We start from the raw sequence: 27,087 nt of genomic DNA, 5'->3' as shown, positions 1-27,087 counted from the left end.
CACACCGCCTTTGCAGCGAAAGAACGATGAAAAAATGGGCGAAAGAAAATGGAGTTTTTTCACCGATTGAGAGGACCGATTACTGCCGATTCGCGCCGACGGTTTCCCCAATCCGAACCAAAGATTTCTGGGAAAAACAGGCTTCCTCTGAACTCAATAAAGATTATTCCGTTCCATATTACAACAATAAAGGACACACGCGATAACAGCGTTAATTAAGCATCGACAATCAATCAACCCACTCGATTACAGTGGAAAACCAACTGCCTTGAAAATGCTTCAGGAGCCTGAAATCGATAAAAGCTTTGCAACAAAATTCAACGATACGGATCGCGATTATCGCCCATAATTAAGGGCAATAATAACGATGAAGAATGAACGCGGAAACGCATTAACGCGGCTATTCGCTTATATTCGTAATCATTGAGCCTCGTGTGGTCCCCTCGTGGATACACCGCACATATTCAATGGCCAATGCGCCTGCAGAACGTACTGTCTCGCGCAAAGTGGCCTATAAATTGGCGCGAAACGTGCGCACAAATGCGCAATTGCGCCCGCGTGTGCGTGTGCGCGTGTGTCGCGAGTCCAAATGCAGACACGTGACCACATCGCTGTACACACGAATACATGTGTCCGTATCCGCGTATAGCTGTACGTAGACGTGGAACAATTGGCTATATACTTGCATTGAATAATCGACACGAGAGTTTACGTAGCCTGAATTGTGCATCGTGTGTTTCTCTCCCCCAACATCCTCTGTATGATTCCCTCGACAAATGTACGATGTTAACGCAGAGGGGAGGACAACCGGAGTGGATCGAGCTTAAGAGAGAGGAAGGACGCTCTCGAGCTCGTTCACATATGAATTTATACTCGGAACGACCTCTCGCGGTGCAGGGCAAATCTGTCATATCGAGATTCGATACAGTTTAAATGCGAACGCACTTGGAAAATAAAAAATCATCAACGCTCTCTCTTCATTCTCATTTCGCCGCTGCTAAAACTACTCCCGCAATTTGGCCCGCGGCTTTTTCATCCGCGAGGGGAACAAACGTTTTGCCAATTTGCTGCAGCCTCGAGCGGGGCACGAATGGCTACTACGGGGTGGATTTTAAAAAAAATTGTGCGCTCCAACGATACAGAATATTCAACGTGAACCGAGGAAAAAGCAGGACTAAAAATTACACGGCAAACGTAACCAAGAATGATTAAACGCGTATCGAATATTAATGATCTTCTTGCGGGAAATTAGAAGAAAAAAATTGGCCAGCCTCGTGCCGATCGTTTCGTATACGAAGCGTGAAAATAGGCGACGTTGCCGTTTCCGAAGCTGAGTGAAAGTTATTCCATGAATACATTAGTTTCGTCATTTTTTAAATACTTTATTTTTTTACATATTCAATTGGGTTTGAAGAGCTGAAAAATTGGAGCGCACACTCATCGACCCGGCATATCCCCGAACGATGCTAAATTCAACGCAATTTTCAGAAAATGTTTTCCAAGCGTCGACTACCCGGCAGAAATGTGCAGAGTACAAATATACTTTCGGAAAAGTCGGAACACGAGAGAGAGAGAGAGAGAGAGAGAGAGAAAAGGTCAATCGAGGCCAAGGGACGCCGATCCAGACTGTCCAAGTCAACCGGTTAAACCGCATGTTTATCCGACGAGTCAGTTGCAGGCGTGCACATGTTCAACCAAATGCAAGACATTTACGAACCTCATCCCTCTCTCTACCTCCCTCCGGTTCGCGCTGGTTCGCTGCATTTGAATTTCATATCTATCAAAGCATTAGAATATCGCGTTTGATCAAGCTCGGTATCTGTGCTAATTATTATTCCAATTAGATGCAAGGATTCATTGAAATTTGCTGTGATAGAACGTCCCATAATTTGTGGATGAAAAAAAAACTACGAAACTTAAGAGTCGATGCATTCAGAAACGAGGACGATGAGAATTTGTTTTAATTTCATAAAATATTGAATAAAATCGAGTCTCCGATGAATTTTCAGTGCGCATAGCGTAGAAACGAGAAAACAAGGCGGAAGAGAGAGATAAAGATAAAAAATCAGTGATTTGGATGAACTTGCCTGCGTTCGTTTTTGTGCACAGAACGTCGACGACTGTATAACGGGGAATTAAGGTATGCACTCTCACGTTCAACGGTATACAGAGGCATGTAAAAAGCTATAAATACGTACGTACGTATTACGAGTGAGTGCGTTATTTAAATTTTAAATATCTACCGAATGGCGCGGCGGTTGGTGAGAAGCAAGTGCCGAGGTCTGTTGAACTCGGATTCACACACGCGGAGAGTAACACTTCGTGCACAAATCGCTATATTGCATATGTACATCGGTGCGTATACGGTAATGTACGAGAAGGAGCAGGAGACGAAGGAGAAGAAGAAGAAACGCGTTCGAGCGAGGTGAGTGATTTCGCGCGGGAGAAAACCGCACAAGCGTGAAAAATCGTTTATGCAGCGGCGATTATAGTTGGCGAATTCAGCACACGGGCGCGGAAGGCGGGTGAGGATAAAAATTGCAGTTATTACGAGTATTGAAGGAGCACGCATACGTGTGTGGACTTCCGTGTAGCTCCGCCGATCCTTAAGGATCGGCTTGAACAAGTATTAAAAGGTCAAAATTCGTGTCGAAGACTTTCCCCGTGGATGTGACGGGACGAGATCGTTGACGGTCGTTCCGAGGACTCGGAACGAGCTTAATCTCGGCTGATAACCGGCATGACTAATTCTCACGAGCCACGAGATCGAACCTCTTCGCTCCCTTTCTCCGCTCTTTCCACCCCGGTGTAGAAAAAAGGAAAAGTTTGCAAAAGTATGCTCTCGTGCCAGTTCGTATCAGAGGCCATTAAGGGCTAAACGGGGATCGAGTAGTCCACTACTTTTCTTGCGGTTCATCAAACTTGTATACGCGGCGGTCCCGGCGGTCCTCAAAGAAGCTCTCCCCCTTTTCCTCTTCCAATTTCTCCCTTAAATATGCACAATAAAGTTGGCCGACTGCCGCGTTGAATAATACGAGTGATCTGCGGAGCTTGCGACTGCGACTTGACGCGAAGCATTGAAATAAAAAAAACCAACGCAGAGCCGAGAAACACGTGACGCGAATCGCCGAAATGCGTGTCCGCTCCGATTCCTGCTGTGACAGTTCAACAGCCCCATTCGAAATCCGATCTTCGTGAATGTTAAAAAAAACATTTAACCCTCTCTGACCGTAGTTGCTTCTACGCAACGCGCGCTTCCAGGCCCCATAAAACCGCATCGCTCAGTAAGGTCGGGCTTCCAAGTGCCACAGATGCTTCTAAACCGAGAGATAAACTGCTTTAGCACATCGAAATATCAATATGAAGCCGGCGTGTTGAGACGACGCTGAAGTTTGCAACGTTGGAGTCCAACGAAATGATCTAAAAAAACTCTCAAATAATTCTAATAAATCTCCAATTTTCTTCCCTGCCGAATTTCCAATTCATAATTTTTTAAGCCACATCAATAATTCGTGAAATAAAAAAATAATTAATTATAAATCTTTTCTTCGCGTTCATTTCGTTGAACTCCAACGTTGCAAACTTCAACGTCGTGTGTTGAGTTGGCGCTGTGTGAAAACGTGCTTCAGTTATGCACCAAAGAAAAGTGAGCACACATTTGTTTTTCACACTCCAAACGTTGCATATACTTTCAAAGGGAACCTAAAATTATGTATTCAAGGTGTTAAGGAGGGTGGCTACCGACGATACAATGTTGCCATGCTAAACCATGTTAAATACATTAAAAATTTCAAAATGATAAGAATTTAATAAAATTTGGTGAACATATTCTTTAGGGCCAAATTTGACAGTACAAATTTTTTAAGATTTTTCTTCTGTACAGTTATCGAGTAATTAATCACTAAAGTCCAAGTGTATAAGCATAGCGTTTCCATATATATAGGTATACATTCCGGGCATAAGAAATCTGCTTTAATCCGTAATTACTCGATAACTAAGCAGAAGAAAATTTTGAAAAAAATTGTGTCTTCGCACTTGATGTTGAAGAACATTATCACCAAATTTGATCAATTTCTTATCAATTTGACGAACGTAGCCACCCTCCTTAAGTGCTAGATCAATTCGCAATTTTTTCTGATTTTGCCCCCAAGTACCTGGTGCTGCGCAGACAACATTCAAAAATTTCTATTTCCCAACAAAAAGACTCAAATGTCACAATAGATTCGTAAATTAGTAAGTATTTCTTGATAAAATTATGAAGGGAATAATTTTTTCATTCAACAATGTGAAGCAGGCCTTGGTCTGAGGGGAAGAACATCTTTAGAAATGGGACGAAATGAAAAGACGAGGCCAGGTCGCTCTTAATATAAGGAGAATACAAATTGCACAACTGAAGCTCGAATCCTCTGCGGGATCGGTTCGAGCTTCGCGGCGTTGCGAGAGAAAGAGAGAGCGGTTGATCGATATTTATAAAAATTCAATCCAAATATGATTATGAGTTTGCTGTTTTTTTTTTCTCCAAAGTTTGAAATAGTAGAAAAAAGCAGAGTTGATATTTGAAATCGAAAAAGTTGAAACCGCGGGCTACGAGACGAAAGAGTATGAATATCGTGTTTGGGTGTGTAAAAAAATGTGTGTGCAAAGCCAGTTGAAAATGTTCGATTTAGTTGCGAGTCTATCTGGAGCAGACAGCAAAACCGAGGGAGCCACGTGATTCCAGCAAACCGCCATGGAATGACATGGGTTGAGGGAGCGGAGGAGGGTGAGGAAGTTAAAAGGGCGAAGGGAAATCGCTCGCGCGATTCTCGTGCGGTTGCGGCGTCAATTAAACTTTTTCTCGGGATCGCGCTCCCGGGGCTGCGACGCAGGAAGAGGAAGCGAGAGCAAAAGTGAGAGAGCAGAGCGCTTCACCGCTGATTTATATATCGAAACTACCGCGAAGGAATTCCCCCTTAACCAGCGTTTAGTGCCAAACTTGGCTTACATACTACCAACATCACCGTGAACAAAGCGTCGAGTTTCTCGTCTCGTTTGCCATTCGTCATGCCTCAACAAACGTGCTTCCAAATCATATTATTTTCATTTTATTATTTTATTTTTTTTTTTAATTTTTATTTTTCTTTCATTCATTAAGTTTTAGTTGCCCTACATTCTTTGATCTTCCGAGCGAAGAACGAAATTTCTATGGAAACTCCTACGCCGCTACGGATAGGAGTAAAGAGCGAGCTTTTTTTCGTTTGAGCAAAAACGTTGAAACAACAGTTAGCCGCTGGGTTTAAGGTGAAATGGGAGGTGAGATTTTTGTCCTAGTACACGGAGAGAAAAAAAAATAGTAAGAATTACTATGCTGCCATGGTATTGGAGTTCTATATAGCCCATTTTTGAAGATTTTTACCAAAAATATTGTAATTTCCATGCAAGTCAATTCTGAATGAAAATTTTTAAATTGCGTATTTTGCTGTGACAAAGGTTTAAATTGTGCTATTTTTTCCTAACACAGTTCACCAAGGAAACGTTGTAACATTTATGTTGACTCGATGATGAACTGCCAAATTGAATTATTATGCAGTTTTGCTATACGGGTGGGGTTCAATATTTCGAATAACTGAATTGTAGAACGGTCGATATTTCGAAGTTTTAAAAGTTGTGATATCAGTTTGGAGAAAAATAAGTAATTCGAAATTCTTATTCCCGATCGACTGTTTAATCAAAAATTCCTTCTTTGAATTCATATTTACCCGAAAAAATATATATTTCAATAGTTTTCATTTCGAATGCAATTTTAACAGACCATTCGAATGTCAAAAACTCATATTTTCGAATTCAAAATGGAGAGTAATTGTTTTACAGACAGACCAATATATAGAGTAGCAAAAAAATTTTGATCGTTCGCTGTTTCGACCCCCACCCAAAAATCGAAAGTAAATTTCTCGAGCCTATAAAGCTTAGATATACAGAATAGCTCGAAAAGGCGAAAGTCAAAATGGCGGTGATTAAAATTGGAGATCACCGGTCTGAGTGAGTGAGTGAGACGAATGTATTTGGAGCTCCGCTGCATTTCTGCATTTCTTTATTTTGATTGATCGACTTTCTAACGTTTCGCTATTTTGGCTGTCCGACTTTTTGGTATTTCAATATTTCAATTTTCGTTATTATATTTTCAAAATTGTGAATTTTCACAGTATCGCTGACTGTAGTAATTTATAAATCGAAAGAGTGATAGTCAAATTTTCGAAAAATCGATATTTTAGTCATCGTCCTACGGGCGATTGTTACATTCTATTTTCGATATAAACGTTCTTCGAACCCTGCAGTTTCTGCTTTATTTATTTTCGGCATTCAAAGCTCTAGTCGAAGTTTATAAACTCGAGATTTCAGCTGTTCGAAATTTTAGTCATTCCAACATTTGATCCCCACCCAGCCCTACTTCTATGGCACACCATAGTAGTTTTTAGTAAAATTTTCTCTCCGCATAAAAAGTTTTGTGTACGCGGGATTTTCGTATTTCCCGATAACGATATGAACATGACTATTAACTGACAATGGAACTCGCTACCGTTAACAAAAAACCCGAATATATACGTAGAAGTGAAGAAAAAAACGCGAGGCAAACCGCCCATAACCGAAAGAGATACACGTTAAAATGAACCTGAAAATTGAAACTCGTTCGAGGCTGGTAATATCGTTTTTCTCTTCTTCTTTTTTGTTCGTTCATTTTCACTGCACTGAGCAGGAACGATGCGTATGATATAATATAATATAATAACTGTCACGGGTAAAAATGAGGGAAAAAAGAAAGCAGTGCATAAATACGTAGCACCGGACGATATAATTCAATTGAAAAGGATATTTATTTCGTTGGAGCCTCCCTGCTGGGACGCTCGGTCATATGCGTATTCGTGTATATAAACGTACGAGAGTCCACATTTTTTCATCGATTCCTCGCGTATTTTGTTGGCTCTGCGCGTACAGAGTACACGTGAATATGTGCCTGCGTGTATGTCCGCGCATACAAAAATCCACAGATAAATAGGAGGAGAGTGAATCGCAGTGGCGGAATTTATGAAAAATAAACTTCGCATTTCATTTCTGCTTGCCTTTATCCGGCTGAAAGTGGAAAAATTCTACACCTCGGATAACTCAATGGAGACGTCGATCTATTGGCCAAAATTTTTATTGCTTTTTCATCACGCTGCCCTTTGACGGAAGAGCGTCTGATACTTGATCGAATCAGCGGGCCCGGAGGGGGCGGAGCCAGGAGGGGCAGAGGCTCATGCCGGCTAAATTCGTTATTGGTTTCAAAGGGCGATGAAAAGAGAGCTCGCGGGTTATAATTTCGTTACGTTACCTCGAGGCTTTATTGATCCGGGCCGTCCGAAAAGTTCCAGGCATCGCTCTGTGCTGAGCGAAAGAGAGAGGAAAGCTCCATCGAGGATCCTTTTTGTTTCAATGTTTGTTGTTAGCACGGTGACGAAAAGATTCAAATGCTCCTAAATTTTTTCACGACACTGAATTTTCCTACGTTCGAGTCCAACGAAATGGACACGAAAAAACATTTTTTGTAATTGAACAATTTTCATTCCACGAAAACTACGAATTGCGGCAGGGAACGAAGTTGGAAAATTGGTGGAATTATTGGAGGCTTTCTTACATCATTTCGTTGTGCTCCAACGTGTTGCAAGCTTCACCATCATTTTTGGAGTGCTTCATCTCGTTCAGAAAAATAATTATTACCAAAACGTAGGACGAAAAAAGTCTGAATATCCATCGACGCACGCGCCCTCAATTCGCAAACAAAAGTTTGCCCCGTTATTTCGGATTTCGGCGAAAAGTTCCCAAAATTTGGGCAACAGCCTCGGCTTCCTTGCCGTCTCTGCGTGCGCGTTGTGCGCTTGATTAACGTGGAAAGGTCTTATCATGATGAAGTACTATAAAGCCAACAATTTAGAGGAGTTTTCGGTACCAACTGTCGCAGCTACCTTCATAGCTCGTTTGGCTCCCTGCCCCTTTTTCTCTCTCCCTCTTTCTTCCCCCGCAAGTCTCCTACTTCGTCAATATATATGTATATACGCATAGACTGCAGGGACTTGGCCAAACGTGCGGTTTTCCAGGCTTTCCGTCGCGGGTGCCGAGTTTGCGATTAATTGCTACGTAATTGCGACGCACGCGTTACATGCACCTGAGCGGTAACGAAAGACCCGCTTCAACGCGTGTATGCATTTATCTCTCATCTCGTCTTCCTTCCTCCCTCCTTCTCATTCGCTGATTTTATCCTCGCGCAAGAGTGGCTTTGACACTGGTAGAAAGTGCAAATGTCCTTAAAAAGTTGGGTGCACCCCAAGATTCTCATTCTTTCTGTTTCATTCGCGTGGAAATTGGTTCTTCTCGTTCGGTCATTCTGCGTGCGTCCCGATGGCTTGTGCGAATTACGTCGTCCCTTGTCACTGCACAGACTCGACTGAATGAGAGGAAAAACCAAATATATTTACAGCACGTCGTTCAAATAATATCCTTTTTCTTTAGAACCGTTTTTTTTTTTTCAAACTCGCTAAAAATGCAGAATTTCACTATTTTTCCGGGTTTTCACAGGCTCGTATGGAAAGGAAATATACAAAGACGAAAAAAAATTTGGAATTTTTGTTGCAGACAATAATTACGATCTCCGCATCGTACACGCAGCTGAGAAACTTTGACAATGAGAAATTGCGCATAAGCCATGTACAAATTGGAATTTCTCAGACTTAAAAAATGTTTTTGTACTCTTGAATCGCTATGCCGAGTTATTTCTCCGTCCATTCTAAAAACATTCTCGAAACCAATCGACTTTTTTTGACTTTCTAAGGTAGAATCCCCTTAATCTTAAACCGTGAAAAGCTTGGAGCTTCAAAATTGCCTGATTTTTATTACGAAGAATTGAATGACGCTGAAGTCTCCCAACGTTGGAGTCCAACGAAATGATCGAAAAAAACTCTCCATCAATAATTCCATCCTATTTCGATAACGCTGAAGTTTCCAACGTTGGAGTCCAACGAAATGATCGAAAAAAAATCTCCAATAATTCCAGTAATTCTCCTATTTTGTTCCCTGCCAAATTTGCGATTTGTAGTTTTTCAAGCTGCACCAACGATTCGTGAAATAAATAATTGGTGAATTAATTACGTTTGTAATTATTTTGACAATTACAAACGTTTTTTTCGTTCATTTCGTTGGACTCCAACGTTGGAAACTTCAGCGTCGTAGAATTGTATATTGGGCATACAGTAATAAATCCTCCGTCAATTGACTCTACAACATCGTAAAAAATAAAACGTAAATCCTCGTATTTGGAAGAACTAAATTTTCATGCAATGAATAGACCCATTTCGCGATCTTTCGATAAATACTTATATCCCCCCCCAAAAGTCTTATTCCTTCTCTCTCTCTCTCTCTCTCGCTCTCTCTGCTGATACATTGGGATCCGAGACATATAAATATTCAGTGAATTTTGTTGCTGGCAGAGCAAACGTCTCGTTTCCTGCACACGTATCGTCCAGAGGATATATTCTCGTTGGGTATATTTGCCGTTGACAAATACGGGACTCGAGAATATAAAGTCGCATACCGAAGCGAGCTACATTTTGGCATTCGAGACTGCGAAGTCCGATGAAAAAATTGTGCGCCCACATCGAACGAGAAAAAAGATTCTGCGAGGCGAAATAAAAATGCTTCTATTCGACGAATTTTCTTTCCATTTTTCGGGTTCGTTCTACCGAAACTTTTCGACCCGTAAATTTCTAACAAGCCTGAAGCATGGAAACTCGAATCGATTTTTAATCTCAAAACCAATAAAAAAAACCATGCAAAACGAAATACCAAGAAAAAAAAATTGAAATCCCTGTCCAAATGCGAGGCAGGTTTGCATTGCCATTCGTAAATCTCATTAAACAGTTGCAGCAAAAAAACGAATAATTGAAATTGAACGAATCAATAAACCAACGTATTTTGCAAACTTTTATCTCCGAATAATTTTTGTATCAATTCAAGCCCGCACGACGAGTTGACTAACGTCGAGGATCCCCTCATTAAGGGCCAACGAACCTTTCTAACCGGACGGCACACGTCGTTGAAAAGCCCGTACTCGATATCACATTGGTCAATCTATAACTGTGTATACAAAAGAACGGAAGCATCGCGACTCGCGTGTGCTTGGTAGCTTATGAACGCCTGCCCCCTTGTGGACTTGATGGAACTCTGAGAATTCAACGTTCGACGTGTGCAGATTGCCCTTTTCTCTCCCCTCCACCCTCGCCGATCTCTTTCTCTTCGCCTCTGTGCACTGCGTTCCAAGGTGTTGTAAAATCCTCGTACACGGTACAGAGCTAAGAGGAACGAAAGATCGAGAAAATAGGCTTAGAAATTAATCGCTGATAACGAGCGAACGGCGTACCGAGGCTTCTCGTTACTCGACGTGTTCTATAAGACGAATTCGCACAGCAGTGAAAAAGCCAGTGGCACAGAATTTTTTATAGTTATAATCGACCTCGTTCCTAGTTCGAACTTTTTTTTTATATAAAATATTCTCTGGATCATCAGAAAGAAAGACACGGAGGGGATTCTCCGAAGCGTCAGTCGAAGGAACCTCGATTTTTTTCACAGCCTCGACAAATTCACGAAACCGAGTGAAACGGGGTTATTCCGGCTTGATGTTCGCTATGTACTCAACCTACATTGAATCCCTCATCAAGGCAATATGAAAATATTGATTACACTCTTGGCTTCGAAATCGGACGTAACGGCTATGAAATACGCGCGTTATCCGCTCAATGGAAATTAACAGAAGCTTAGTTCTGTCAAACATTCGAGCCGGGACGTTTCAATGAAAACTCGAATTCATCACAATCATCGAAATAAAATTAAGCTACAAATCCGAATTATAAAAGAAAAATATTATTCACATTGTTCGAATCGTCAATTGGATTGGATTCTGAATTATTGCTATTTCATCAATATTTCATGAAATCACGAAAAGTGATTTAATGACGTTGAAGTTTGTAATGTTGGAGTCCAACGAAATGTTCTAAAAAACTCTTCAACAATTCGAGAAATTCTCCAATTTTTTTTCCTACCGAATTGCATCAATGTTTGAGGTTATTGGAAACCCAATTTCATATGGTTAGCGAAGGAAAAATAGTGTATTTCATCGTCGATCGTATAAAGTTCGTTTTCAAAATTGTTTGTTTTCAACATTGGAGCTAGAATGAGAAATCTAATTGTCAATAAAGTGCAGGGAAGGTCAATAGTTTGATTGGAAAGGAAACACATGGTAGATGGTGCCAACGCGGAGTCAATAAACAGGCAAAGGTCACAAATAATTGGGCCCTCAAAATCGAAGGATATAAAAAGACCGTATTAGTTCAATAGCAGCACGCGACGACGTAAACGAAGAGAGGAAAAGGCTCGATGTTACAGAGGAATATTTAATATTGGAGACTTCATTGATTGGCGAGTCCAAAAAGTTGAAATGTCAGAGAGAAAAAAGACGTAGCGGATCCGAGGAGTACGAACACGATGGGGTTTAATCATGGTCAACACGCGATAGTAACTTTTACGACGAAAAAGCTGGGGTGACCATCGCAAACGACGCGGTAATGCCCTTCCGACACATGCACGAGTCTTGATTCCAATGTGTTTGAAAGATACTAACGTTAACGGAGCTCGTGCCATTTAGAAATAACAGTAGGAGAAAAAAAACGTCGAAGGATATAGAAAAAGGGAGGAAAAGAAATAGCGAGAAGGCGGAAGGGTAAAAGATGCGATTGAAAGGTTTCCCGTTTGCATAATCGTGTCGAGAAGATGGCTCAATATGAAAACGTCAAACGTGTCACTACGGCTAATGAGAAAGCAAAAAAACCAATCTGCGTTTACTCACGTTCAGAATAACCGCATGATGAAAAAAAATCTCTCCAGCATTCCGGAAATCGATGAAATCCTTGGAGATCGTCGGAACGTCGTTTGTACCGAAACCCAAGGTGCACGGGCGAAGGATGAAAAAATGTTGAAGAAAAAAGGAGGATGATTAATCTCCGAGGAGCACGAGAAGTCAGCAGGCTGATCACCTTTCGTCGATTTATTCACTATCGGAGTACGATATATCAAAAATTCCCGCACAATTTTTGTCACACGCGAATTCTTGGTAAGCGATTATGAGTATCCAACGTATATACGAGGAGAAAGAAAAGAGCTCGGTATATCGTTTGAACACGAGACGGAAGGATCGGAGAAAAGAAATACACGGGATCCGTTTCGTTTTGTTTTTGTTCAAACAAACGAATCACAAATGCGAAACGCGTTGGAACTTATAAACACGGCGATCGATTAACGCGCGGGAGAGCCGGGATTATTTTGTCGTACCGTGAATCACCGGGAATTTGAACAACTATTCGTAGACATCGATTTTTTTATAGAACGACCATAGGGCAGGAAGAGACAAAAAAAATAATGGACGCGCACGTTAGTTCGATGCAATGGAATAAAATGACAAGTAAACAATTAAATCAACCGATACACCTGAAATCTGACGGTAAAACAGACGACACTCCCGCGCCGAGAGACCGGCTACTACTGTCTGCGTCGACGGAGAAGCCTTCGAGCCAGCAGCCAGCGCTTTTCGACTGTCAACGACACGCGGACTGACTCGCAGGGGGCGGTCCCCCACTCCTCGGCCTCGCATCCTTCGTCTTCTTCCCCGGCGCCGCCGACCTCATCGAGCTCTTTCGCGATCGCTCGTTTCTCCCACCTAACCGCTTGGGCGCGCTACTGAACCAACTTTTTCCTCCTCCGCTCCGCCGCGTGCTTTGTCTCGCTCACTCTCCGCGCACACCTCGTTGGCGATCTGTTTGCACAGGCGGCGAGTCCCGAATACTACCAAACTCATCGAGTGAACGAGTGAACACTACGAATCGCTTGCGAGAGAGAAAGAAAGCTTCCCAACCGCCATTTCCCCTCCACTTTTCTTTCCGCACACGCATGCGCCCCCTACTGCTCGTTACACGGTGTTCGAATGTATACGTTCGCGTTCGACCCGTTCGACTCGCACGCCGGACCTGGCGACTCTGAACACGAGAAATTATAGCAATAACAGTCATTAACTACATCAAAGATTCGATTCCTATCGCACTTCGTAATAAAAATTCGATAGTAAATTTTCCAATCGTTTATCAATCAACATGATAAACAAAAACCAATCCCGTGCAATGCAAATTTATTTCGACGTGTCTTATTATATTTTTTTTTTGTTTTCATTCTAACTCTGACACATTTTATAATTCTCATCAGGCAACTCGAGCGTGCATGTTTTTCATTGTATTCCACTTGATTCGTTCCTTTAGCGTAAACGTGTCCGAATTCCGTTGCTTTTGCTCTTTCTCGTTCGACGAACTGCTCGGCGCTGGGCGGTGCTCGCATGCTTTTTTCTTATACGTATATATGCACGGATAATAACACCCACACACGAGTGTGGGTCTTGCTTGCGAAAATGAGACGCTCTTCGTGCAGCGCGAGGTCGGGGATTCCCCTACGAAATGAGATCTCACGCTAAATGCTAATATCACCGGGGATATCTCAGGAAAGTGAGATAATACTCCCTGTGAAAAAGAGAGAGGGAAGGAGAACGTCGGTAGATTGTCTCATGCACGCGGTCTTGCATTTTTTTTTTTTAATATTCTTTCTTCGTTTTTTACTGTTCACTGCCGCGCTGACGAGACTCTCGATTTCTTTCTTTTTCTACCTTCTTCTCAGCCTCTTCATTCGTTACCTCGCTTTTTTTTTCATCAGAAGCATGCAGTAATTGCAATCAGTCCCGTATAATTGCAGCGCGATGCACTTCCGGTATGCCACAGGATCGTATTTATATGTATCTTCCCTTCCCTTCCCACCTTGTGCCCTTTCTCGTCTGTTTTATTATACCAGCAGACGACAGGGCTGTCAATGTACTTGTCCCGAGACTCTACCGAGTCTCTTGATCAGCGATACACGTCAACGCATTAGGTGATCCTGCGGTGGTGGCTTGGGTCGTAACATTCGCATAGAACACTTTAATACCGCTTTTCATATATATTATTCACTGTTCTCATGAACATTCAGGATCGATCATCGACCGATTGAGGGAATAACAAGGGCTCGAAAATATAAATTCTCAGGAGTAAATGCCAAAAGCTGATTTCTGGTGGCTACAAATGGCATGCATATACACATTATTATTGTGAAAATTCATAAAATATTTGATAAAATTTGATTTGCGTACTTCGAAATTGTAGCAATCCAATAAACCTGGAAAATAAGATTGTAGGCTTGTTTTATAGAAATATATAGAGTTAAAATGAAGCTTCGCCGGCATCGGGTTTTTACACGAGGCGATACGAAGAGGTTAAACCCGTGCGAGTCGGCGACGCAGTCGCGGGTACTACGCTAGTCATCGAAAATAATATTCGTTCAGTCTATTTGATGGTCATATGCAAACATGGAATAACTGGTTTTCACATACAAATTTTTTTATTAACTATATGTCTTTTCTATCTTTTTTCTGGGCACTTTCGGAGTTTTTTGAAAATTTGATCTTACACTCGGTTGGTATGTTGAACTTGGATGTATTCGATGTCAGCTGTCCAAACGGAAAAAGTTTTTCGACATTATTCCACGGATTCGACTCTCGTTTTTATCGATGTCGACCCTTTTATAAATTCGGTTCATGCAGATATGCACTTTGTGTTACGGAAAAAATAAAAAAAAATTCCCAATTTCTATAAAAAAGATGAGTGTACTGCTCAGCGAGATCCATGCAAAAGTCACGCTGCGCAAGCAAGGCAAACCTTGTAGGGGTTATGTTTTCAAGATTTTTTTGAGTAAATCGAGCCTCTTCAAACGACAGCTTTGACTCAAATACAGTCTTTGCATGTGCGAAATATCGCAAACTGAAAAATGTAGCTTCAAAGGGTTCGACACTCGACCGCGTTGCTCCGAAGTAACTGTGCTCCTTCCTCTCAACCTATAAAAATTAGGTCATTACGCTCTCTTGCACCGTTTCGCAAATTTAAAGGGGAATAGTGGAAGATCCCGACGACGAAAACGCTGAAAAACGAATGTACAAATTCGCGGCTGTGCTGCATGCATTTTTCATCGGATAAACGCGCCTCCGTCCCTCCACAACTCGCGAATAAACGACGAAGAAACTTTGTATCTCAATTAGTCAAGTTGAAATGCCGACTTGGACTTTATTTTTTTGTGGGGCATTTTTTTCCGGCAAAAAAGCTCAACGACGCCAAGCAGCTATTCGATTTCATTGATCCATTTCTCTGCAGTTTATTCGTAATCCTCCGCGTCTATTTTTAATCCCCATCCCCGAGCGCTCTTCACCCGTTTCACTACGAATAAAGACATCGATAAATGATCGATTGTTAAAAAAGTATCTGGAAATTGAATTTTTATGTGCCTTACTCTACTAAAATTATCTCCAATTTTCGTTATCACTCATTTTCATCTCTGAAAGTATGAATTTCATGATTTCAAAGGATTATTGAATTACGCCATTCCGGATATGATTATGGACCGAATAAGAAAGAAAATGTGATTGGAAAGATCGAATATATTTTGTTGAGTGCGGTGAACGAAGTGCGATAAAAAATGATGCAAATTAGGAAAATACGAAAATGATTTCTTCACCACTGATATTCATGAAAAAAAAAAAATTAAAATATTTCAAGTTTTTCGAGCACCATAAATTTTCGACGTTGAAAAGCACACGCAGCCACCACTATTGATCGACCTGACGGTAATAAATTATCCAAATACATAAAAAGCGCATGGGTTTTTCGGTGCACTCAGCATAAAACAAGTGTACCACAGACAGAGGCTACCCTTAATCCTGGGATTTCGAAGAAAAAACCTGGATTGCTTCCGCGGAGACGATTTAATCCAGCTTTAAACCCTCGGCCTGCGCAAAAGCTCCCTTCCATCATTCATCACTACAGATTCACGTGCACTCTTCGTGTTCTCATTATTATCATTATTGTTTTATTATTCGCACGATTAACACTTATGACTCAAGCGAAATTCTTGTAATTTACTTTTTTCCCATGATTATTCCTAATGATGGTTGTCAAAAAATGAGCCTGGGCGGTGTCAAAGGAATGGTGCGAGTCAAAAATTCGATCGATTTGATAAAATATCCTCAAATATTGGAAATTTATTTTTTAAATGAAACCTAGCACACTGTTTTACTTACAGTGGACAATTGCTGCCTCGTCAGTCGAGAGAATTATCGAGATTCTTTTAGCTAGTCTTTTAGATTAGTCGAATTCAATTGACACCGGTGAACTTATTTTATCCTCAATTTCGTTATTTAATCTCGGTTTCCGAGTGTAATTAACTCGTGGTACAGTTATTCGTTGTCTACTGTCTCTCGTTCTCATACCAAGCTCGAATTAAACATTTTCATCTCAATTCTAAAATAAGTCTCGAGCCATTTTACAAATTCGATGGATTTTACGCTGAAAATCCTCGACAATTCAGAATTACTTCGAACATGACTGATATTGAGAAAAAAAATGTCTTACCATCACTCGTACGCAGACTCAAAAACGTTCTAAATTAAACATTGGTCGCTCTCTGATACGGTTATCGAAAAAACTATCCACCAATCGAAGAGTGACATAAAAAGTTGAGTTAGCGAACTTAAAAAACGAGAAAAAGCGACGTTTACTTCTTTTGATTCTCTTGCTCATAAGCTCCATCAAAGTCCCAATAACGAATACCCGAAATTATTCGCCTGCTTCATGTTTACATACATTCGTACACGAACGAGTATTCAAACGCTCGTAACAAACTGCCAGCTCTACACATTGAGTACGTACTTGGCACATTCGTAAATCTCTATAAAGAGACACGCATTTTTTCCCCGTCCATGTAGAAAGGTGTATAGATATTCATTTATGTGCGTGTTGCTTTTCAGAAAGTACACGAGGCTGGTGAGAATTCCCCTGGGAAATCGAGAGGGGTTTCCAGGTTGGCTGGGCAACTTCTGATAAATGCGTAAAGAGCACCGCGGGAGGCTGCTCGGATATATCGCGTAATTAACACGGCTCGAGCGTGTAATTGAAAATTTGACTTGCATACCGTTTGAATGAACTCGCGTTCGGGAAGAAAACGGGAGGAAAAACTCGTTTTTCTTTTCGTAAACGGAAAAAACTCGGCGTATAATTATGAAATAAAGTAACTTCGTCGTTTCGCCAGTGTGCGAAAACGTTGGAGCCCGATTGACATTTATCTGTACGAGGCTCCGAATCGGTTGATCCTCATTTAAAAGCCTGCAGCTCAAAAAAAATCAAACTAAAGTTAAAAAGATTGTTAACAATGGATTCAACTTTCGTCTTTAAAGGGGAACGTAAAAATAGTAGAAGCACGGATTCCGCAGAGTGATTCTTAATTTGGAAAAAAGATTGAAATGATAAAATTGGACTTTGAGAAGTATTAAAAAAATATCGGAAAACCCGATTGTTGAATCGTTCTTATTCTCGTGTCTAGCAAAGTAAATTCTCGTAGCACCGAACAGCTTTTTTCCTCGTTACGGTAGAGCGTCTTATTATTTGACTAAATCGTCCAATTATCATGCTCCATTGAGGCCATTATGCCCGGTATTTTCTCTCTCCCTCTCTCGCTCTCTTCTCTGTGATTCTCGCTACCGCATAAGCGACACTTTTGTTTCCCCGTGCGATCGTATCGCCGTGATTCATTCGTCGTTTTGTCAATCCACAGGTGCAATGAAATTACGTGGAAGCCGGTAAAGTGTGACGGACGTACGAGACTCTTCGTACAGCGATGCGCGTATACGGTTCAAAGTCCCGTCAGCATTCACATCCTGTTCTCCGTGTCCCCGGAGCACTCGCACCTGTAAAGAAAGCACATGGCATCACTCGGCTCTTCGCACATTAGAAAATGATGTACGAGTTCTTGTCCAGCTTCGGTTGGACGAGTCGACCGATTGGTGTATCGGTCGTTCACAGTAGCCGATTCCTTTCGCCTCGCGATCCTCGGACATCGCATTTTTTATGGATTTTTCAAAAAAAATTCAAAAAAAAATGTACCTTTCTCATTAGCTCGAGTTGTTTTCCAAAAAAATCTCGCTCATTTTTTACTTGAACTTACAAACGCCTGCACGACGAGGAACCTCAATAATTTCACGAATTTCCTTCCATTTTTTGAATTTTCTTCTGTCCATCAAGCTTCTCAGTCTATTCGTTGAAACTTCATTCCCGATTTACCTGAGCACCTTTTGAATAATGAAAAACAGAGTGCCCCGTATTCACCATCGTGCAGGATAAATATTTCTACCTCTCGTGCTTTTTTCTCCCGTTTGAAGTCGAGATATGGCGATGCTGATCCGGGTTGTCTGCACGCTCGGGGCTCGACGTCGATCTTACGAGCTAGCCTCACGCTGAAATAAAAAAAAGAATATACCACGACGAAGAGAGAGTTCACTGGCCTTGCGATAGACGATCGGACGCGAGAACAGGTCAAGATCGCGATTCTTCAGCATTCTTTTCCAGCTGATCGAGGACCTCGTTCTTTTTGTCGTCACTTATTTTTTTTACCCTCCTTTACCAATTTCGTTGCGTCATAAATCGCCCGCTAATTCCAGGGCATGAGGAGCGACTGATGCGCGAGGAAAAATTCTTCGAATTTCTGCTCACGTGGCCCGGTGAATAAGAGCCCTGGATACTCGTAATTTTGGAAGTCTAGGGTCGAGCCAGAAATCCTAGTGCCTCGAAGCATCAACTGTCGTATCTGTAAATTAAAAGGATTTATAAAAATCTCGATAAGCAATAGAAGCTCAATTCTTCTTGATCAACCGACCGATAAATTACGACAAGAAGTTTTTCTATTTTGACGTTTACCACCTCAAAAGCATTAATCAAATTTTCTAGAAAAGAGCGCCAATTTGTGCCCCATCGAATCGATCCACGTTCGAGGTTATGTAACGCGCTTTGCGATGGCACATCGCGGTTTGTTCGGTACAGATTTCAATGACAGCGCGCTGCTGCGATCACCGCCCTCACTCGCATTGGCACGTTCAAATTATATTGCTTCGTCGGTAATGAAGAGAGAGAGAGAGAGAGAGAGAGAGAGAGAGAGAGAGAGAGAGAGAGAGAGAGAGAGAGAGAGAGAGAGAGAGAGAGAGAGAGAGAGAGAGAGAGAGAGAGAGAGAGAGAGAGAGAGAGAGAGAGAGAGAGAGAGAGAGAGAGAGAGAGAGAGAGAGCGAGAGCTGCCCGGGCAGTATAGTTTACAAGATAAGAATAAAGAGACCGTCGAGAATTCGAGCCGTAAAGAGACGTTTTATCACCAAGCGCGAATGTCTTACGTAGCATTTTCACTGTACAGCAGCTTCGTACCCGTAGCAACACAATTTAAACTTGTCAAGGGAAAAGCGACAGGAAAGAAAGCCAGTCGGCGGGGAAATAAATTAGTGTGTTCCTAGCCGTAAAAAAATTGAATAGGCGAGATTCGTTTTGATTTGAGTTTCATTTTCGTAGGCGTGTTAGCAAAATTTTGACGGTTCTTTTCGTGTAGTCGATTTTTTGGAAAAGTTTGATTTTTCAAAAGGTCCAACATTGTTTTTCGACAGAATATTAATTTTTGTCCAATTAATCATTTCTTCGTTGATGATTGAGCTTTGTAGGCAGGAACAAAATCGAGGAAAATTCAAATAAATCGGTTAGATTGCGTAACTGTAATGTCATTGTACATCAGAATCGTCACATATCTGAAAGTGCAATTTTTAATTGAAATTCAAATAAACATTTCTCGTTCGGAGCGTAACACGTTTCACTATTAGGTCTAATTATTTTTTGAAATTCGCTTTTATCCCGATTACGATACTCTCTCGCCTCTTTTCGCAATAGGGCCGTTCTCCGATGCGAACGTTCTCGTTTAAAATTCAAGGCGTATCGGAGCCAACCGTACGGTGTGCAATGAAAATGGGTACGTGGAGTACGTGGCGTTATACGCATGAATTTTGCGCATCAGACAAAAAACACGTCACAAGTCGGCCATTTCATTTCCGCTACTAGCAGGGAAAAAGGAACTTTTTTTTCTTTTCATTTGTTAATCTCACACTCTGTATGGATACAATTATTTCAAAGTTTTTTTGTCGCCATTACGAATGACGTATAAACGCGTGAATTATTAATTAAAATTATGGTTGACGGTTATTTTCATAAAAGTACGACCGAAAAGCGTTCTCGAAATATATAAACGGCGAGAATTGTATGTGTGTATGTATGAAGAAACGAAAACACAACGGTCAGCCTCGTGGCTGACCTCTAGCGCCCTCAGCTTGCTCAAGATGGTGGACTATATTGCCGAGGAAAGTACGCACACGTAAACGAAACACACAAGAACAACGCACAAAAATATATATTTGTGTCCATTTACAAAGCTGAAACATATACGATGTGCGATTGCCATCGAAACGGTAAAAACCCAATTTCAGGACCACCTATACTATCGGGTTAAACTTGTTTTCCCTGTCCAATTCTTTGGTTGGCAAGCGCTTTAGTCAAAAATTTCCGAATTCTTTAGGCTAGGAACAATTGCTCCGTTCGTTGTTTGGAACGTAGAAAATATTTTTAAAAACTTTCTACTACGTGGTGGAAAAAACGTTTATTGAGTAACGAATGTGTTGGGTTTGAACAGATATGTCAACATGAATCTTATTTAGAGTGATGACTGAAAATTAGTTTTCGTAATACGATCGAATTTTCCCAAACTTATATCCAATAATCACAAACTTTATGAATTTTAATGGAATAAAATTTGATACAGAAATAAATAAACTCTGAGAGGATATTGGAGTTTGAGTTCCAATTAAGAAATTAAACGAATTTTTTTGAGGTTATGATTTTTTCTGCTTGAAATACACTCCATCCTTACCTCATAATGAAAGAAATACTAGCTCGTTCTTTTATTACCCGTAAACGTCATGATCTCGTAAAGTCGAACTCTCCTGTAGTCGGCTCAATCTATACATATACAAACCGTGTTTACATTTCGCTCTTATACTTTGAGCAAAAGAAACGGCGAGAAAGACGGAGAGAGGAATAGAGGAACAATCGAGTGTCCAGCGAACGGGAGCGGTGAGCGGTGAATATCATTGGTAACCGAAAACACGAGTGTAAAAAAGGAGGGGATTTTTTCCGCAGAGCTGAGATGCCACCCTCGAATACGAGGGAGCGGTCTTCGATTTCAAGCTTCAGCCACTCGTTGACACCTTTGTTGCTTCGAATTCAAATACACTAACACATTGGAAACGCGATATTGACGATGGAACATAACAACAACGCTCAGCAGGCTACGGCAGTCTTCGCGAACGCTTCGTAGGGTCGAGTCGAGTGCTTTTTTTCGTCTTTAAGTTATCGGTGTCTAAATTTTTGTCGCCTTGTCTCACCTCACCTTCTTTTATGAAAAATATATTTCTCGGTTTGTGCTTACCTGATAAACGAATGTGAACTCGTTTCTCCACATTTTTCTGTCAATAAATCGGAGAAATCGGTGGATTTTCAAAATGAGAACGTCAGCAAACTGTGGAAAGTAAGTGTCGGTTTCACCGTTGTCATTCATTATCGTTTTTGTGCGCTCTTATTCGTAAAAATTGTGTACAAAAACGTAAGTACGTCGAATAAAATGTGATAAGCGATGATTAGAGGTAAGACTCTCGTAGCGTTGCGAAATAATCGCACAACGTTCCTGTCTAATGTATTCTAAAACATGCCGGAAAAAATATTCCACAAAGTGTTGAGTTTTCACATAAAACATAAATAATCTACTATAAAACACCGATTTCCACAAACTAATCCGTCGGAATTGATATGATTTTTTGACAAATGCCGAAGCGAGTAAAGAATCTCTTAAAAAGTAAATCATTTTGCTATTTCACACGTTTTTATTCCAAAATAGTGTTCACAATGACGGTCCGAAGTAAAAAAGTTGTTTATTGAAAAGCAAGTTTATGCTGTGGAAAGTTTCACTTTCCAAAAAAGCCGCAAATTTGATTATGATTGTCTCAATAAACAGCTCGTTGTCTGTCGATTCAATGAGGATTTTTACAAGTATTCCGGCACATGCGTTGTACACATGAACCGTTCGAAAAAATGCCGGATGGTTTTTCAGGTTTTCCAGATAAAATTTGTGATTGAAAACCAATAATAAAAAACCAGAAACATTGAAAAAATTTCCTCCGTCGATATAACTCATATTTTCAGTTTCGAATTGTATATTTTTTTTTTAGACGTACCAGCAAGAAGAAAAAAGTAGAGAGCGTGTATGTGTGTTCATCTTGCTGCTACAGCAGTCAACGATTTTACAACGTCTCACGTCACGAAATTAGAATCCACACAGCATCAGCGAAACCGCGCTATTGTTGCAGTGAGTCTTTACTCTTTTATAAAAATTCAATACAACTATTTTCAACGTGTCATTTCGTCGTTTCTAACAAAAACAAAAAGCGTAATTTAGCGTTTGCGTCGATTTGTTGAACGCCACGCCCGCTCCCCCTTCCATTTGTCTCAACCGTTAAACGAACCTCTTTTTTCGCTAATCGGCTAACCTCACGGAGTACCGGACAAGACCACGACCGTGCCAGCAGTGCGAATGTCACATATGCAGTACGCCATGTCGAGTAGCAAAAAGCATCATTTCTACTTATTAAATTCACTTACCGAATTGCAGCGCTGATATATTCGATGACTGCAGTTTTTGTCCTACTTCTCCATAGCATTGAATCATTCGAACGCACCCGAAAATATTTTTTCTATTCGTTATATGCCATGGACAGTTAGTTGAACGTGCTTATGACACGTCTGTTTCAGTGTCACTCGATGATTTTCTCGTACATAACCAATAATAGCACACCGGATGCAAATTATTTATCGCATCGAATCGTTGGAACGCGCTGGAAAAAACATTCTTTTGAAAATTTACTGATTTTTGCCAATATCGAGTTCCTGTCTTTTTCCGATCGTATACGAAAATGTAAAGGTAAAACCGTCGTGAGACTTGAGGAGCTTTTGAACGAGGGAACGACGAAACGTTTTTTTTTTTAATTCTTCAACTGGCGACAGGGGGAATTCGGAAAACTCTAAGCTTATTCGAGCATATCGGCAACAAATGCATTTCGCACGACGTGATCAAAGGCGGTTTTACTCTTCGTAAAACTTTTCCATATCGATCTAACTATGAATAACGGCCATTTGCATTATTGGGAATCGCAGATTGTGACATCACAAAAACGACAGAGTTACCGCAACTTTAATCAAACTACAAGAATCCCGAAATGTTGATTGTGTCAAATTTTTATCTCAATGCTTGCGTGAAACATTGTTTTAAGCGTTCTCAAATGAATTAACTGGAAAAATAATTATTTAACGCTAAAGAATCGCGTTCGAACGTTAATAGTTTTCCTTTGTTTTGAAAGCAATAAATTATCAAAGAAGTTTTGTCCTCTGTTGTTCACATACATATTTTTACGACCACGTAAGATGATAATAAACAGTTTTCTAGTGTGTGTATTTTAATCGTGGCACGTGTTCACTTTATGGCCTTTCGTGAACGTTGAGATCGAACTGATTATTTATTTTCAATTATTTCAAATGGCTCTCGCGCCCCAGAACGCAAATAAAAATCGAGGGATGTTTTGTTTCGTTTTATTTATGTTTCGCTGTCGTGTCGCCTGTATTTTTCGGTACAACGGTTAAACCGACACCGTCGGTGGCCACTTCGACTCTAATCAAAGTTATCTCGTTTCTCAAGACTTAACAAACATCCCGAGACTTCTCGAAACCCTACTTTGCTACTTTCAATTTAAATCTCCCTAGATGTCTCCCTAATCTTCAAGACTTTTCTCATCTTGTCCGCATCTGTTACTTTTCTATCAGGTTCGTCATTATACTCTCGTAATGTTTGAAGAAATTTTTTCAAATTGTATTTAAACTCGACAAGGCAAATTCCTTGAGTATGTCTCACTCAAAACAAAAGTATCGAACCGTCGTGTGCTTGTCATCTCTCGTATGGAAATCGAATGATTTGTCAGTTAATTTTGTTCATTAATGAGTGAACTAATTTTTTTTATCCATTGATTAATAGTTATTCAAAGAAAAACAACTGAACTTTTTTGCTGTTTTGGTGATCAAAGAAACCATGAAAATTTATTCTCGCAATTATTAAAATAATGTGTAACTTATTTTTTGAGATTCATTTTTTTTTTTTAGTACAATGATAGCGGTTAAAATATTTTCGAAGTTAAATCGTCAGGCAAAATGTGACAACAGCCATTTTCTATTTATGTGCGTTTTACTCGTTAACCTTGAACAAGCGTTCTTCTATTGACATTCCCAAATGATTTTCACCGTTAACGAGCCTTTCTCAAGACGTCATTGGTATTTGAAAACATATTTTCTTATTCTCGATTTTGGCTCTCTGGGAGGATTTTATTTCATTAAATCCAAATCATCGCACAGGAAGCGTGCCTGCCATTAGAGCCTGTGTATAACCCTTCAAAAAATGAGATTTTTAATTGTTTTCTCGACAACTAAACGGTGGATCTTACAATAATTCGGGGAATAGATTTCCGGATGTATATTTCTAGCATATTTTCAAATTTCGACTCTTCAATCTCGAATTTTCGATTTCCATTAGATTCGCGTGAACTTCCTTAATAGAAGTATAATCAAGAGTTTGAAGTTTTTCACTGCTTTTCAACTCTTCCAAATCTCCAATGAGACCAAAAACCACATAAATATAACGATTATTTTTTTGTGCTCACGAGTATTTTACGGTGGAAATTTCGAATGCATTTAGGGTTAAAATCGATCGTTATAGCTCTCTAAAAAAAAAAAAAACATTTTTTTAAATAATTCTTTCGAGGAACTGATAAAAAAAACCATGGAACATGAATAAAAATTGTAATAAGGCGGTTCGAAGCGAATAAAACTGCCCGCGAAAAATGTCTACCTCCAAATTTTATTCGGTCAACCCTACATCGACTATTCTGACCCCGTTAAGGGGCCACTCGACCCCAATCGAACGATTCACACGCGTGTTTTCACTGTTCGGTCCAAAAATGTTTAGCACTTGATGTGAAAAGATGATAACAACTGTGATTTTTTTTCAACAGAAACAAAGTTCGTGACCAAAGGAGATTATTATGCACACTGCCAGCAGCGTCACCCCATTTCGCGTCCGGCGAGTTTGACATCCAGGACAAAATACCGAATAGATTTTGGGCAAAAAATGAGCAGTCCGTCGATCGGTTGGTCTCGATACATGTTCAGAGCTCGGAAAACCACGAAATCGATAAAAACGTACAAAGAAGAAGACACCGAAGATGATTTGGAATCGAGCGAGGCAACGGAATCTTCGACATCTTCAGGATCGTCGAGTTACAAGGGGAAAAATTCGATTGCCACCGCGAATGGAAGCGTGGATAACACGACGTCGTCGAATGTTCAGCGCGTCGATAACTCAGCGAGAATCGACTTCGATAAATCGGCGGATTTTTGCGAACCGTTGAACGAAACCCTGGAAAACAATGCCGCGATCGATTCCGGATATTGCAACGATTCCACAGTCTCAACGAGTACGGACGTGGGAGACGAAAATTTGCCAATCGGCAGTATCGATTGGTTCACGAATTTTGCCAATGTTATCGAACAAACTCCGGAAATCGGTACTATCGATTGGTACATGGACTTGGAGAAGATTGCGAATGCACAAGTAACGAACGACTCGGTCGATCGAAGCCCCCACCAAATCAACGACGTTGATTGGTGCACTAATTTCGAGGACGTCGAAACTTCAATGGGAGACAATCATCCGTTCAATGAGAATCTGCAAATTGTTGCTCCTGTTTGGTGTCCAACGGATCGGAATCTTCACCAAAAAAACGACTTCGTCGACAAAAGTTTGGAAAACGTGGACAACTCGGAAGATAAGAACGGAAACACGAACGAAAATTTCCATGAGCCACAAAACGAAGAGAGAAATTTCAAAAATCTACAAATTCAAAACGATCGCGTTGACAAAAATTTCAAAATCGAGGCCATCGAATGGCCCACCACGAAATTCGGAAACGTCGAAACGAAAAACGACCTCGTCGAAGCAAAGTCAGACACCATTGAATGGTTGTCAACTTCCGAAGACGTTCAAAGCTCACCGGAAAAAAATAGCAAAGCTTTCAACGTTCCTAAACCGTCGTACGATTTACCATTAAAGAAACGCTCGTGGCGCTACGTCGAAAACCTCCAATCCCATCGTCGATCCGATGCGATAGTAGGCAAATCAATAGTCGATCGTTTGCACGATCGGCTCGTGTACAGAAGTTCGGTTGAGCCGAAACCTCGAAAGAAGTTTCGAGACGCCAAGAAAGGAAGCAGGAAGACGAAATTTCAGACTGCTGAGGAAATCAAAGAAAATGTTCATCCGTCGTCGCACTCGTCACTCAACAGCCAACAAAGTGAAACTAAAATGGCAAATGAGAATCAGCTCGAGTCCGAAACCATAAAAATAGATGTTGATCCACGCATCACTCAAGATCATCGAAAATATTTCGATTGCTTGCTGAATAATATTCCTTCTCTTTTTGAACTAATCAATCGCATGGATAATTCACAATTGTTGTGAATCCTCAAATCAAAGCGTCATTTTTTGCTCTTTTAAGCATTCTTCATCGAACTCCGTATACCCCGGTTTTTTTTTTAGTAGGCTATATTTGTGTCGAGTCGTCCATTGAGCGTTCGATATTCTCATAACACAAGAATTTCTATATTTTTTAAGCATTTTTAACTGCGATCGACTGAAATCATGGTACCGCCTGCTCCTTTCTATTCAAAACTACGTTCATTTTATCACAGGTTGTTAAGATCAGGCATGACATTTTTATTTTCTATCACGACCGAAATTTTCTTGCCTTTTTTGTAACGAATAAATTTATTCGATTTTTGCAATTGGCCGTTAAACTTTTTTTTTATTTCATATTTTCCATTTCTTAGACTTGAAGCTTGCCGA

The 27,087-nt window shown here is 40.6% G+C and overlaps 2 protein-coding genes and 1 long non-coding RNA gene across 8 annotated transcripts in view; 1 reads left to right on the top strand and 2 right to left on the bottom strand.

Moving 5' to 3' along the window:
• Pgant9 (polypeptide N-acetylgalactosaminyltransferase 9) overlaps positions 1-12,862 on the bottom strand; it is a 163,563-nt gene extending 150,701 nt beyond the window's left edge. Inside the window, exon 1 of one of the 2 annotated variants that reach the window (XM_043413884.1) lies at positions 11,909-12,862. The gene's annotated coding sequence lies outside the window, so the exon portion shown is untranslated. The remainder of the gene's footprint in view (positions 1-11,908) is intronic. The other variant, XM_043413882.1, reaches the window with a different exon arrangement.
• Positions 12,863-15,509: 2,647 nt separating this feature from the next.
• LOC122407792 (uncharacterized) lies at positions 15,510-23,213 on the bottom strand. Of its 4 annotated transcripts, none has more exons than XR_006260287.1 (4): positions 22,746-23,213; positions 18,624-18,816; positions 18,178-18,466; positions 15,510-17,920 (listed from the first exon to the last, which is right to left on the bottom strand). It is a non-coding gene; the product is annotated as an uncharacterized lncRNA (long non-coding RNA). The 4 variants fall into 4 exon arrangements; XR_006260284.1 differs by having other exon boundaries at positions 18,634-18,816; positions 22,746-23,206; XR_006260285.1 differs by lacking the exon at positions 22,746-23,213 and adding an exon at positions 20,962-21,035 and having other exon boundaries at positions 18,634-18,816.
• LOC122407790 (uncharacterized) lies at positions 21,378-27,026 on the top strand. Of its 2 annotated transcripts, none has more exons than XM_043414210.1 (3): positions 21,378-21,618; positions 22,316-22,452; positions 25,199-27,026. In XM_043414210.1, the coding sequence occupies exons 1-3, from the start codon at positions 21,593-21,595 to the stop codon at positions 26,701-26,703; spliced, it is 1,668 nt and encodes a 555-aa protein (XP_043270145.1). In that variant the 5' UTR covers positions 21,378-21,592; the 3' UTR covers positions 26,704-27,026. The 2 variants fall into 2 exon arrangements, with proteins under 2 accessions (XP_043270145.1, XP_043270146.1); XM_043414211.1 differs by having other exon boundaries at positions 21,597-21,733.
• The last annotated feature ends 61 nt before the right edge of the window (positions 27,027-27,087 follow it).

Source organism: Venturia canescens, chromosome 3 (assembly GCF_019457755.1).
Source record: "Venturia canescens isolate UGA chromosome 3, ASM1945775v1, whole genome shotgun sequence".
In the NCBI taxonomy this organism is placed as follows: Eukaryota; Metazoa; Arthropoda; class Insecta; order Hymenoptera; family Ichneumonidae; genus Venturia; species Venturia canescens.
This window is presented reverse-complemented; position numbering and strand designations above follow the sequence as displayed.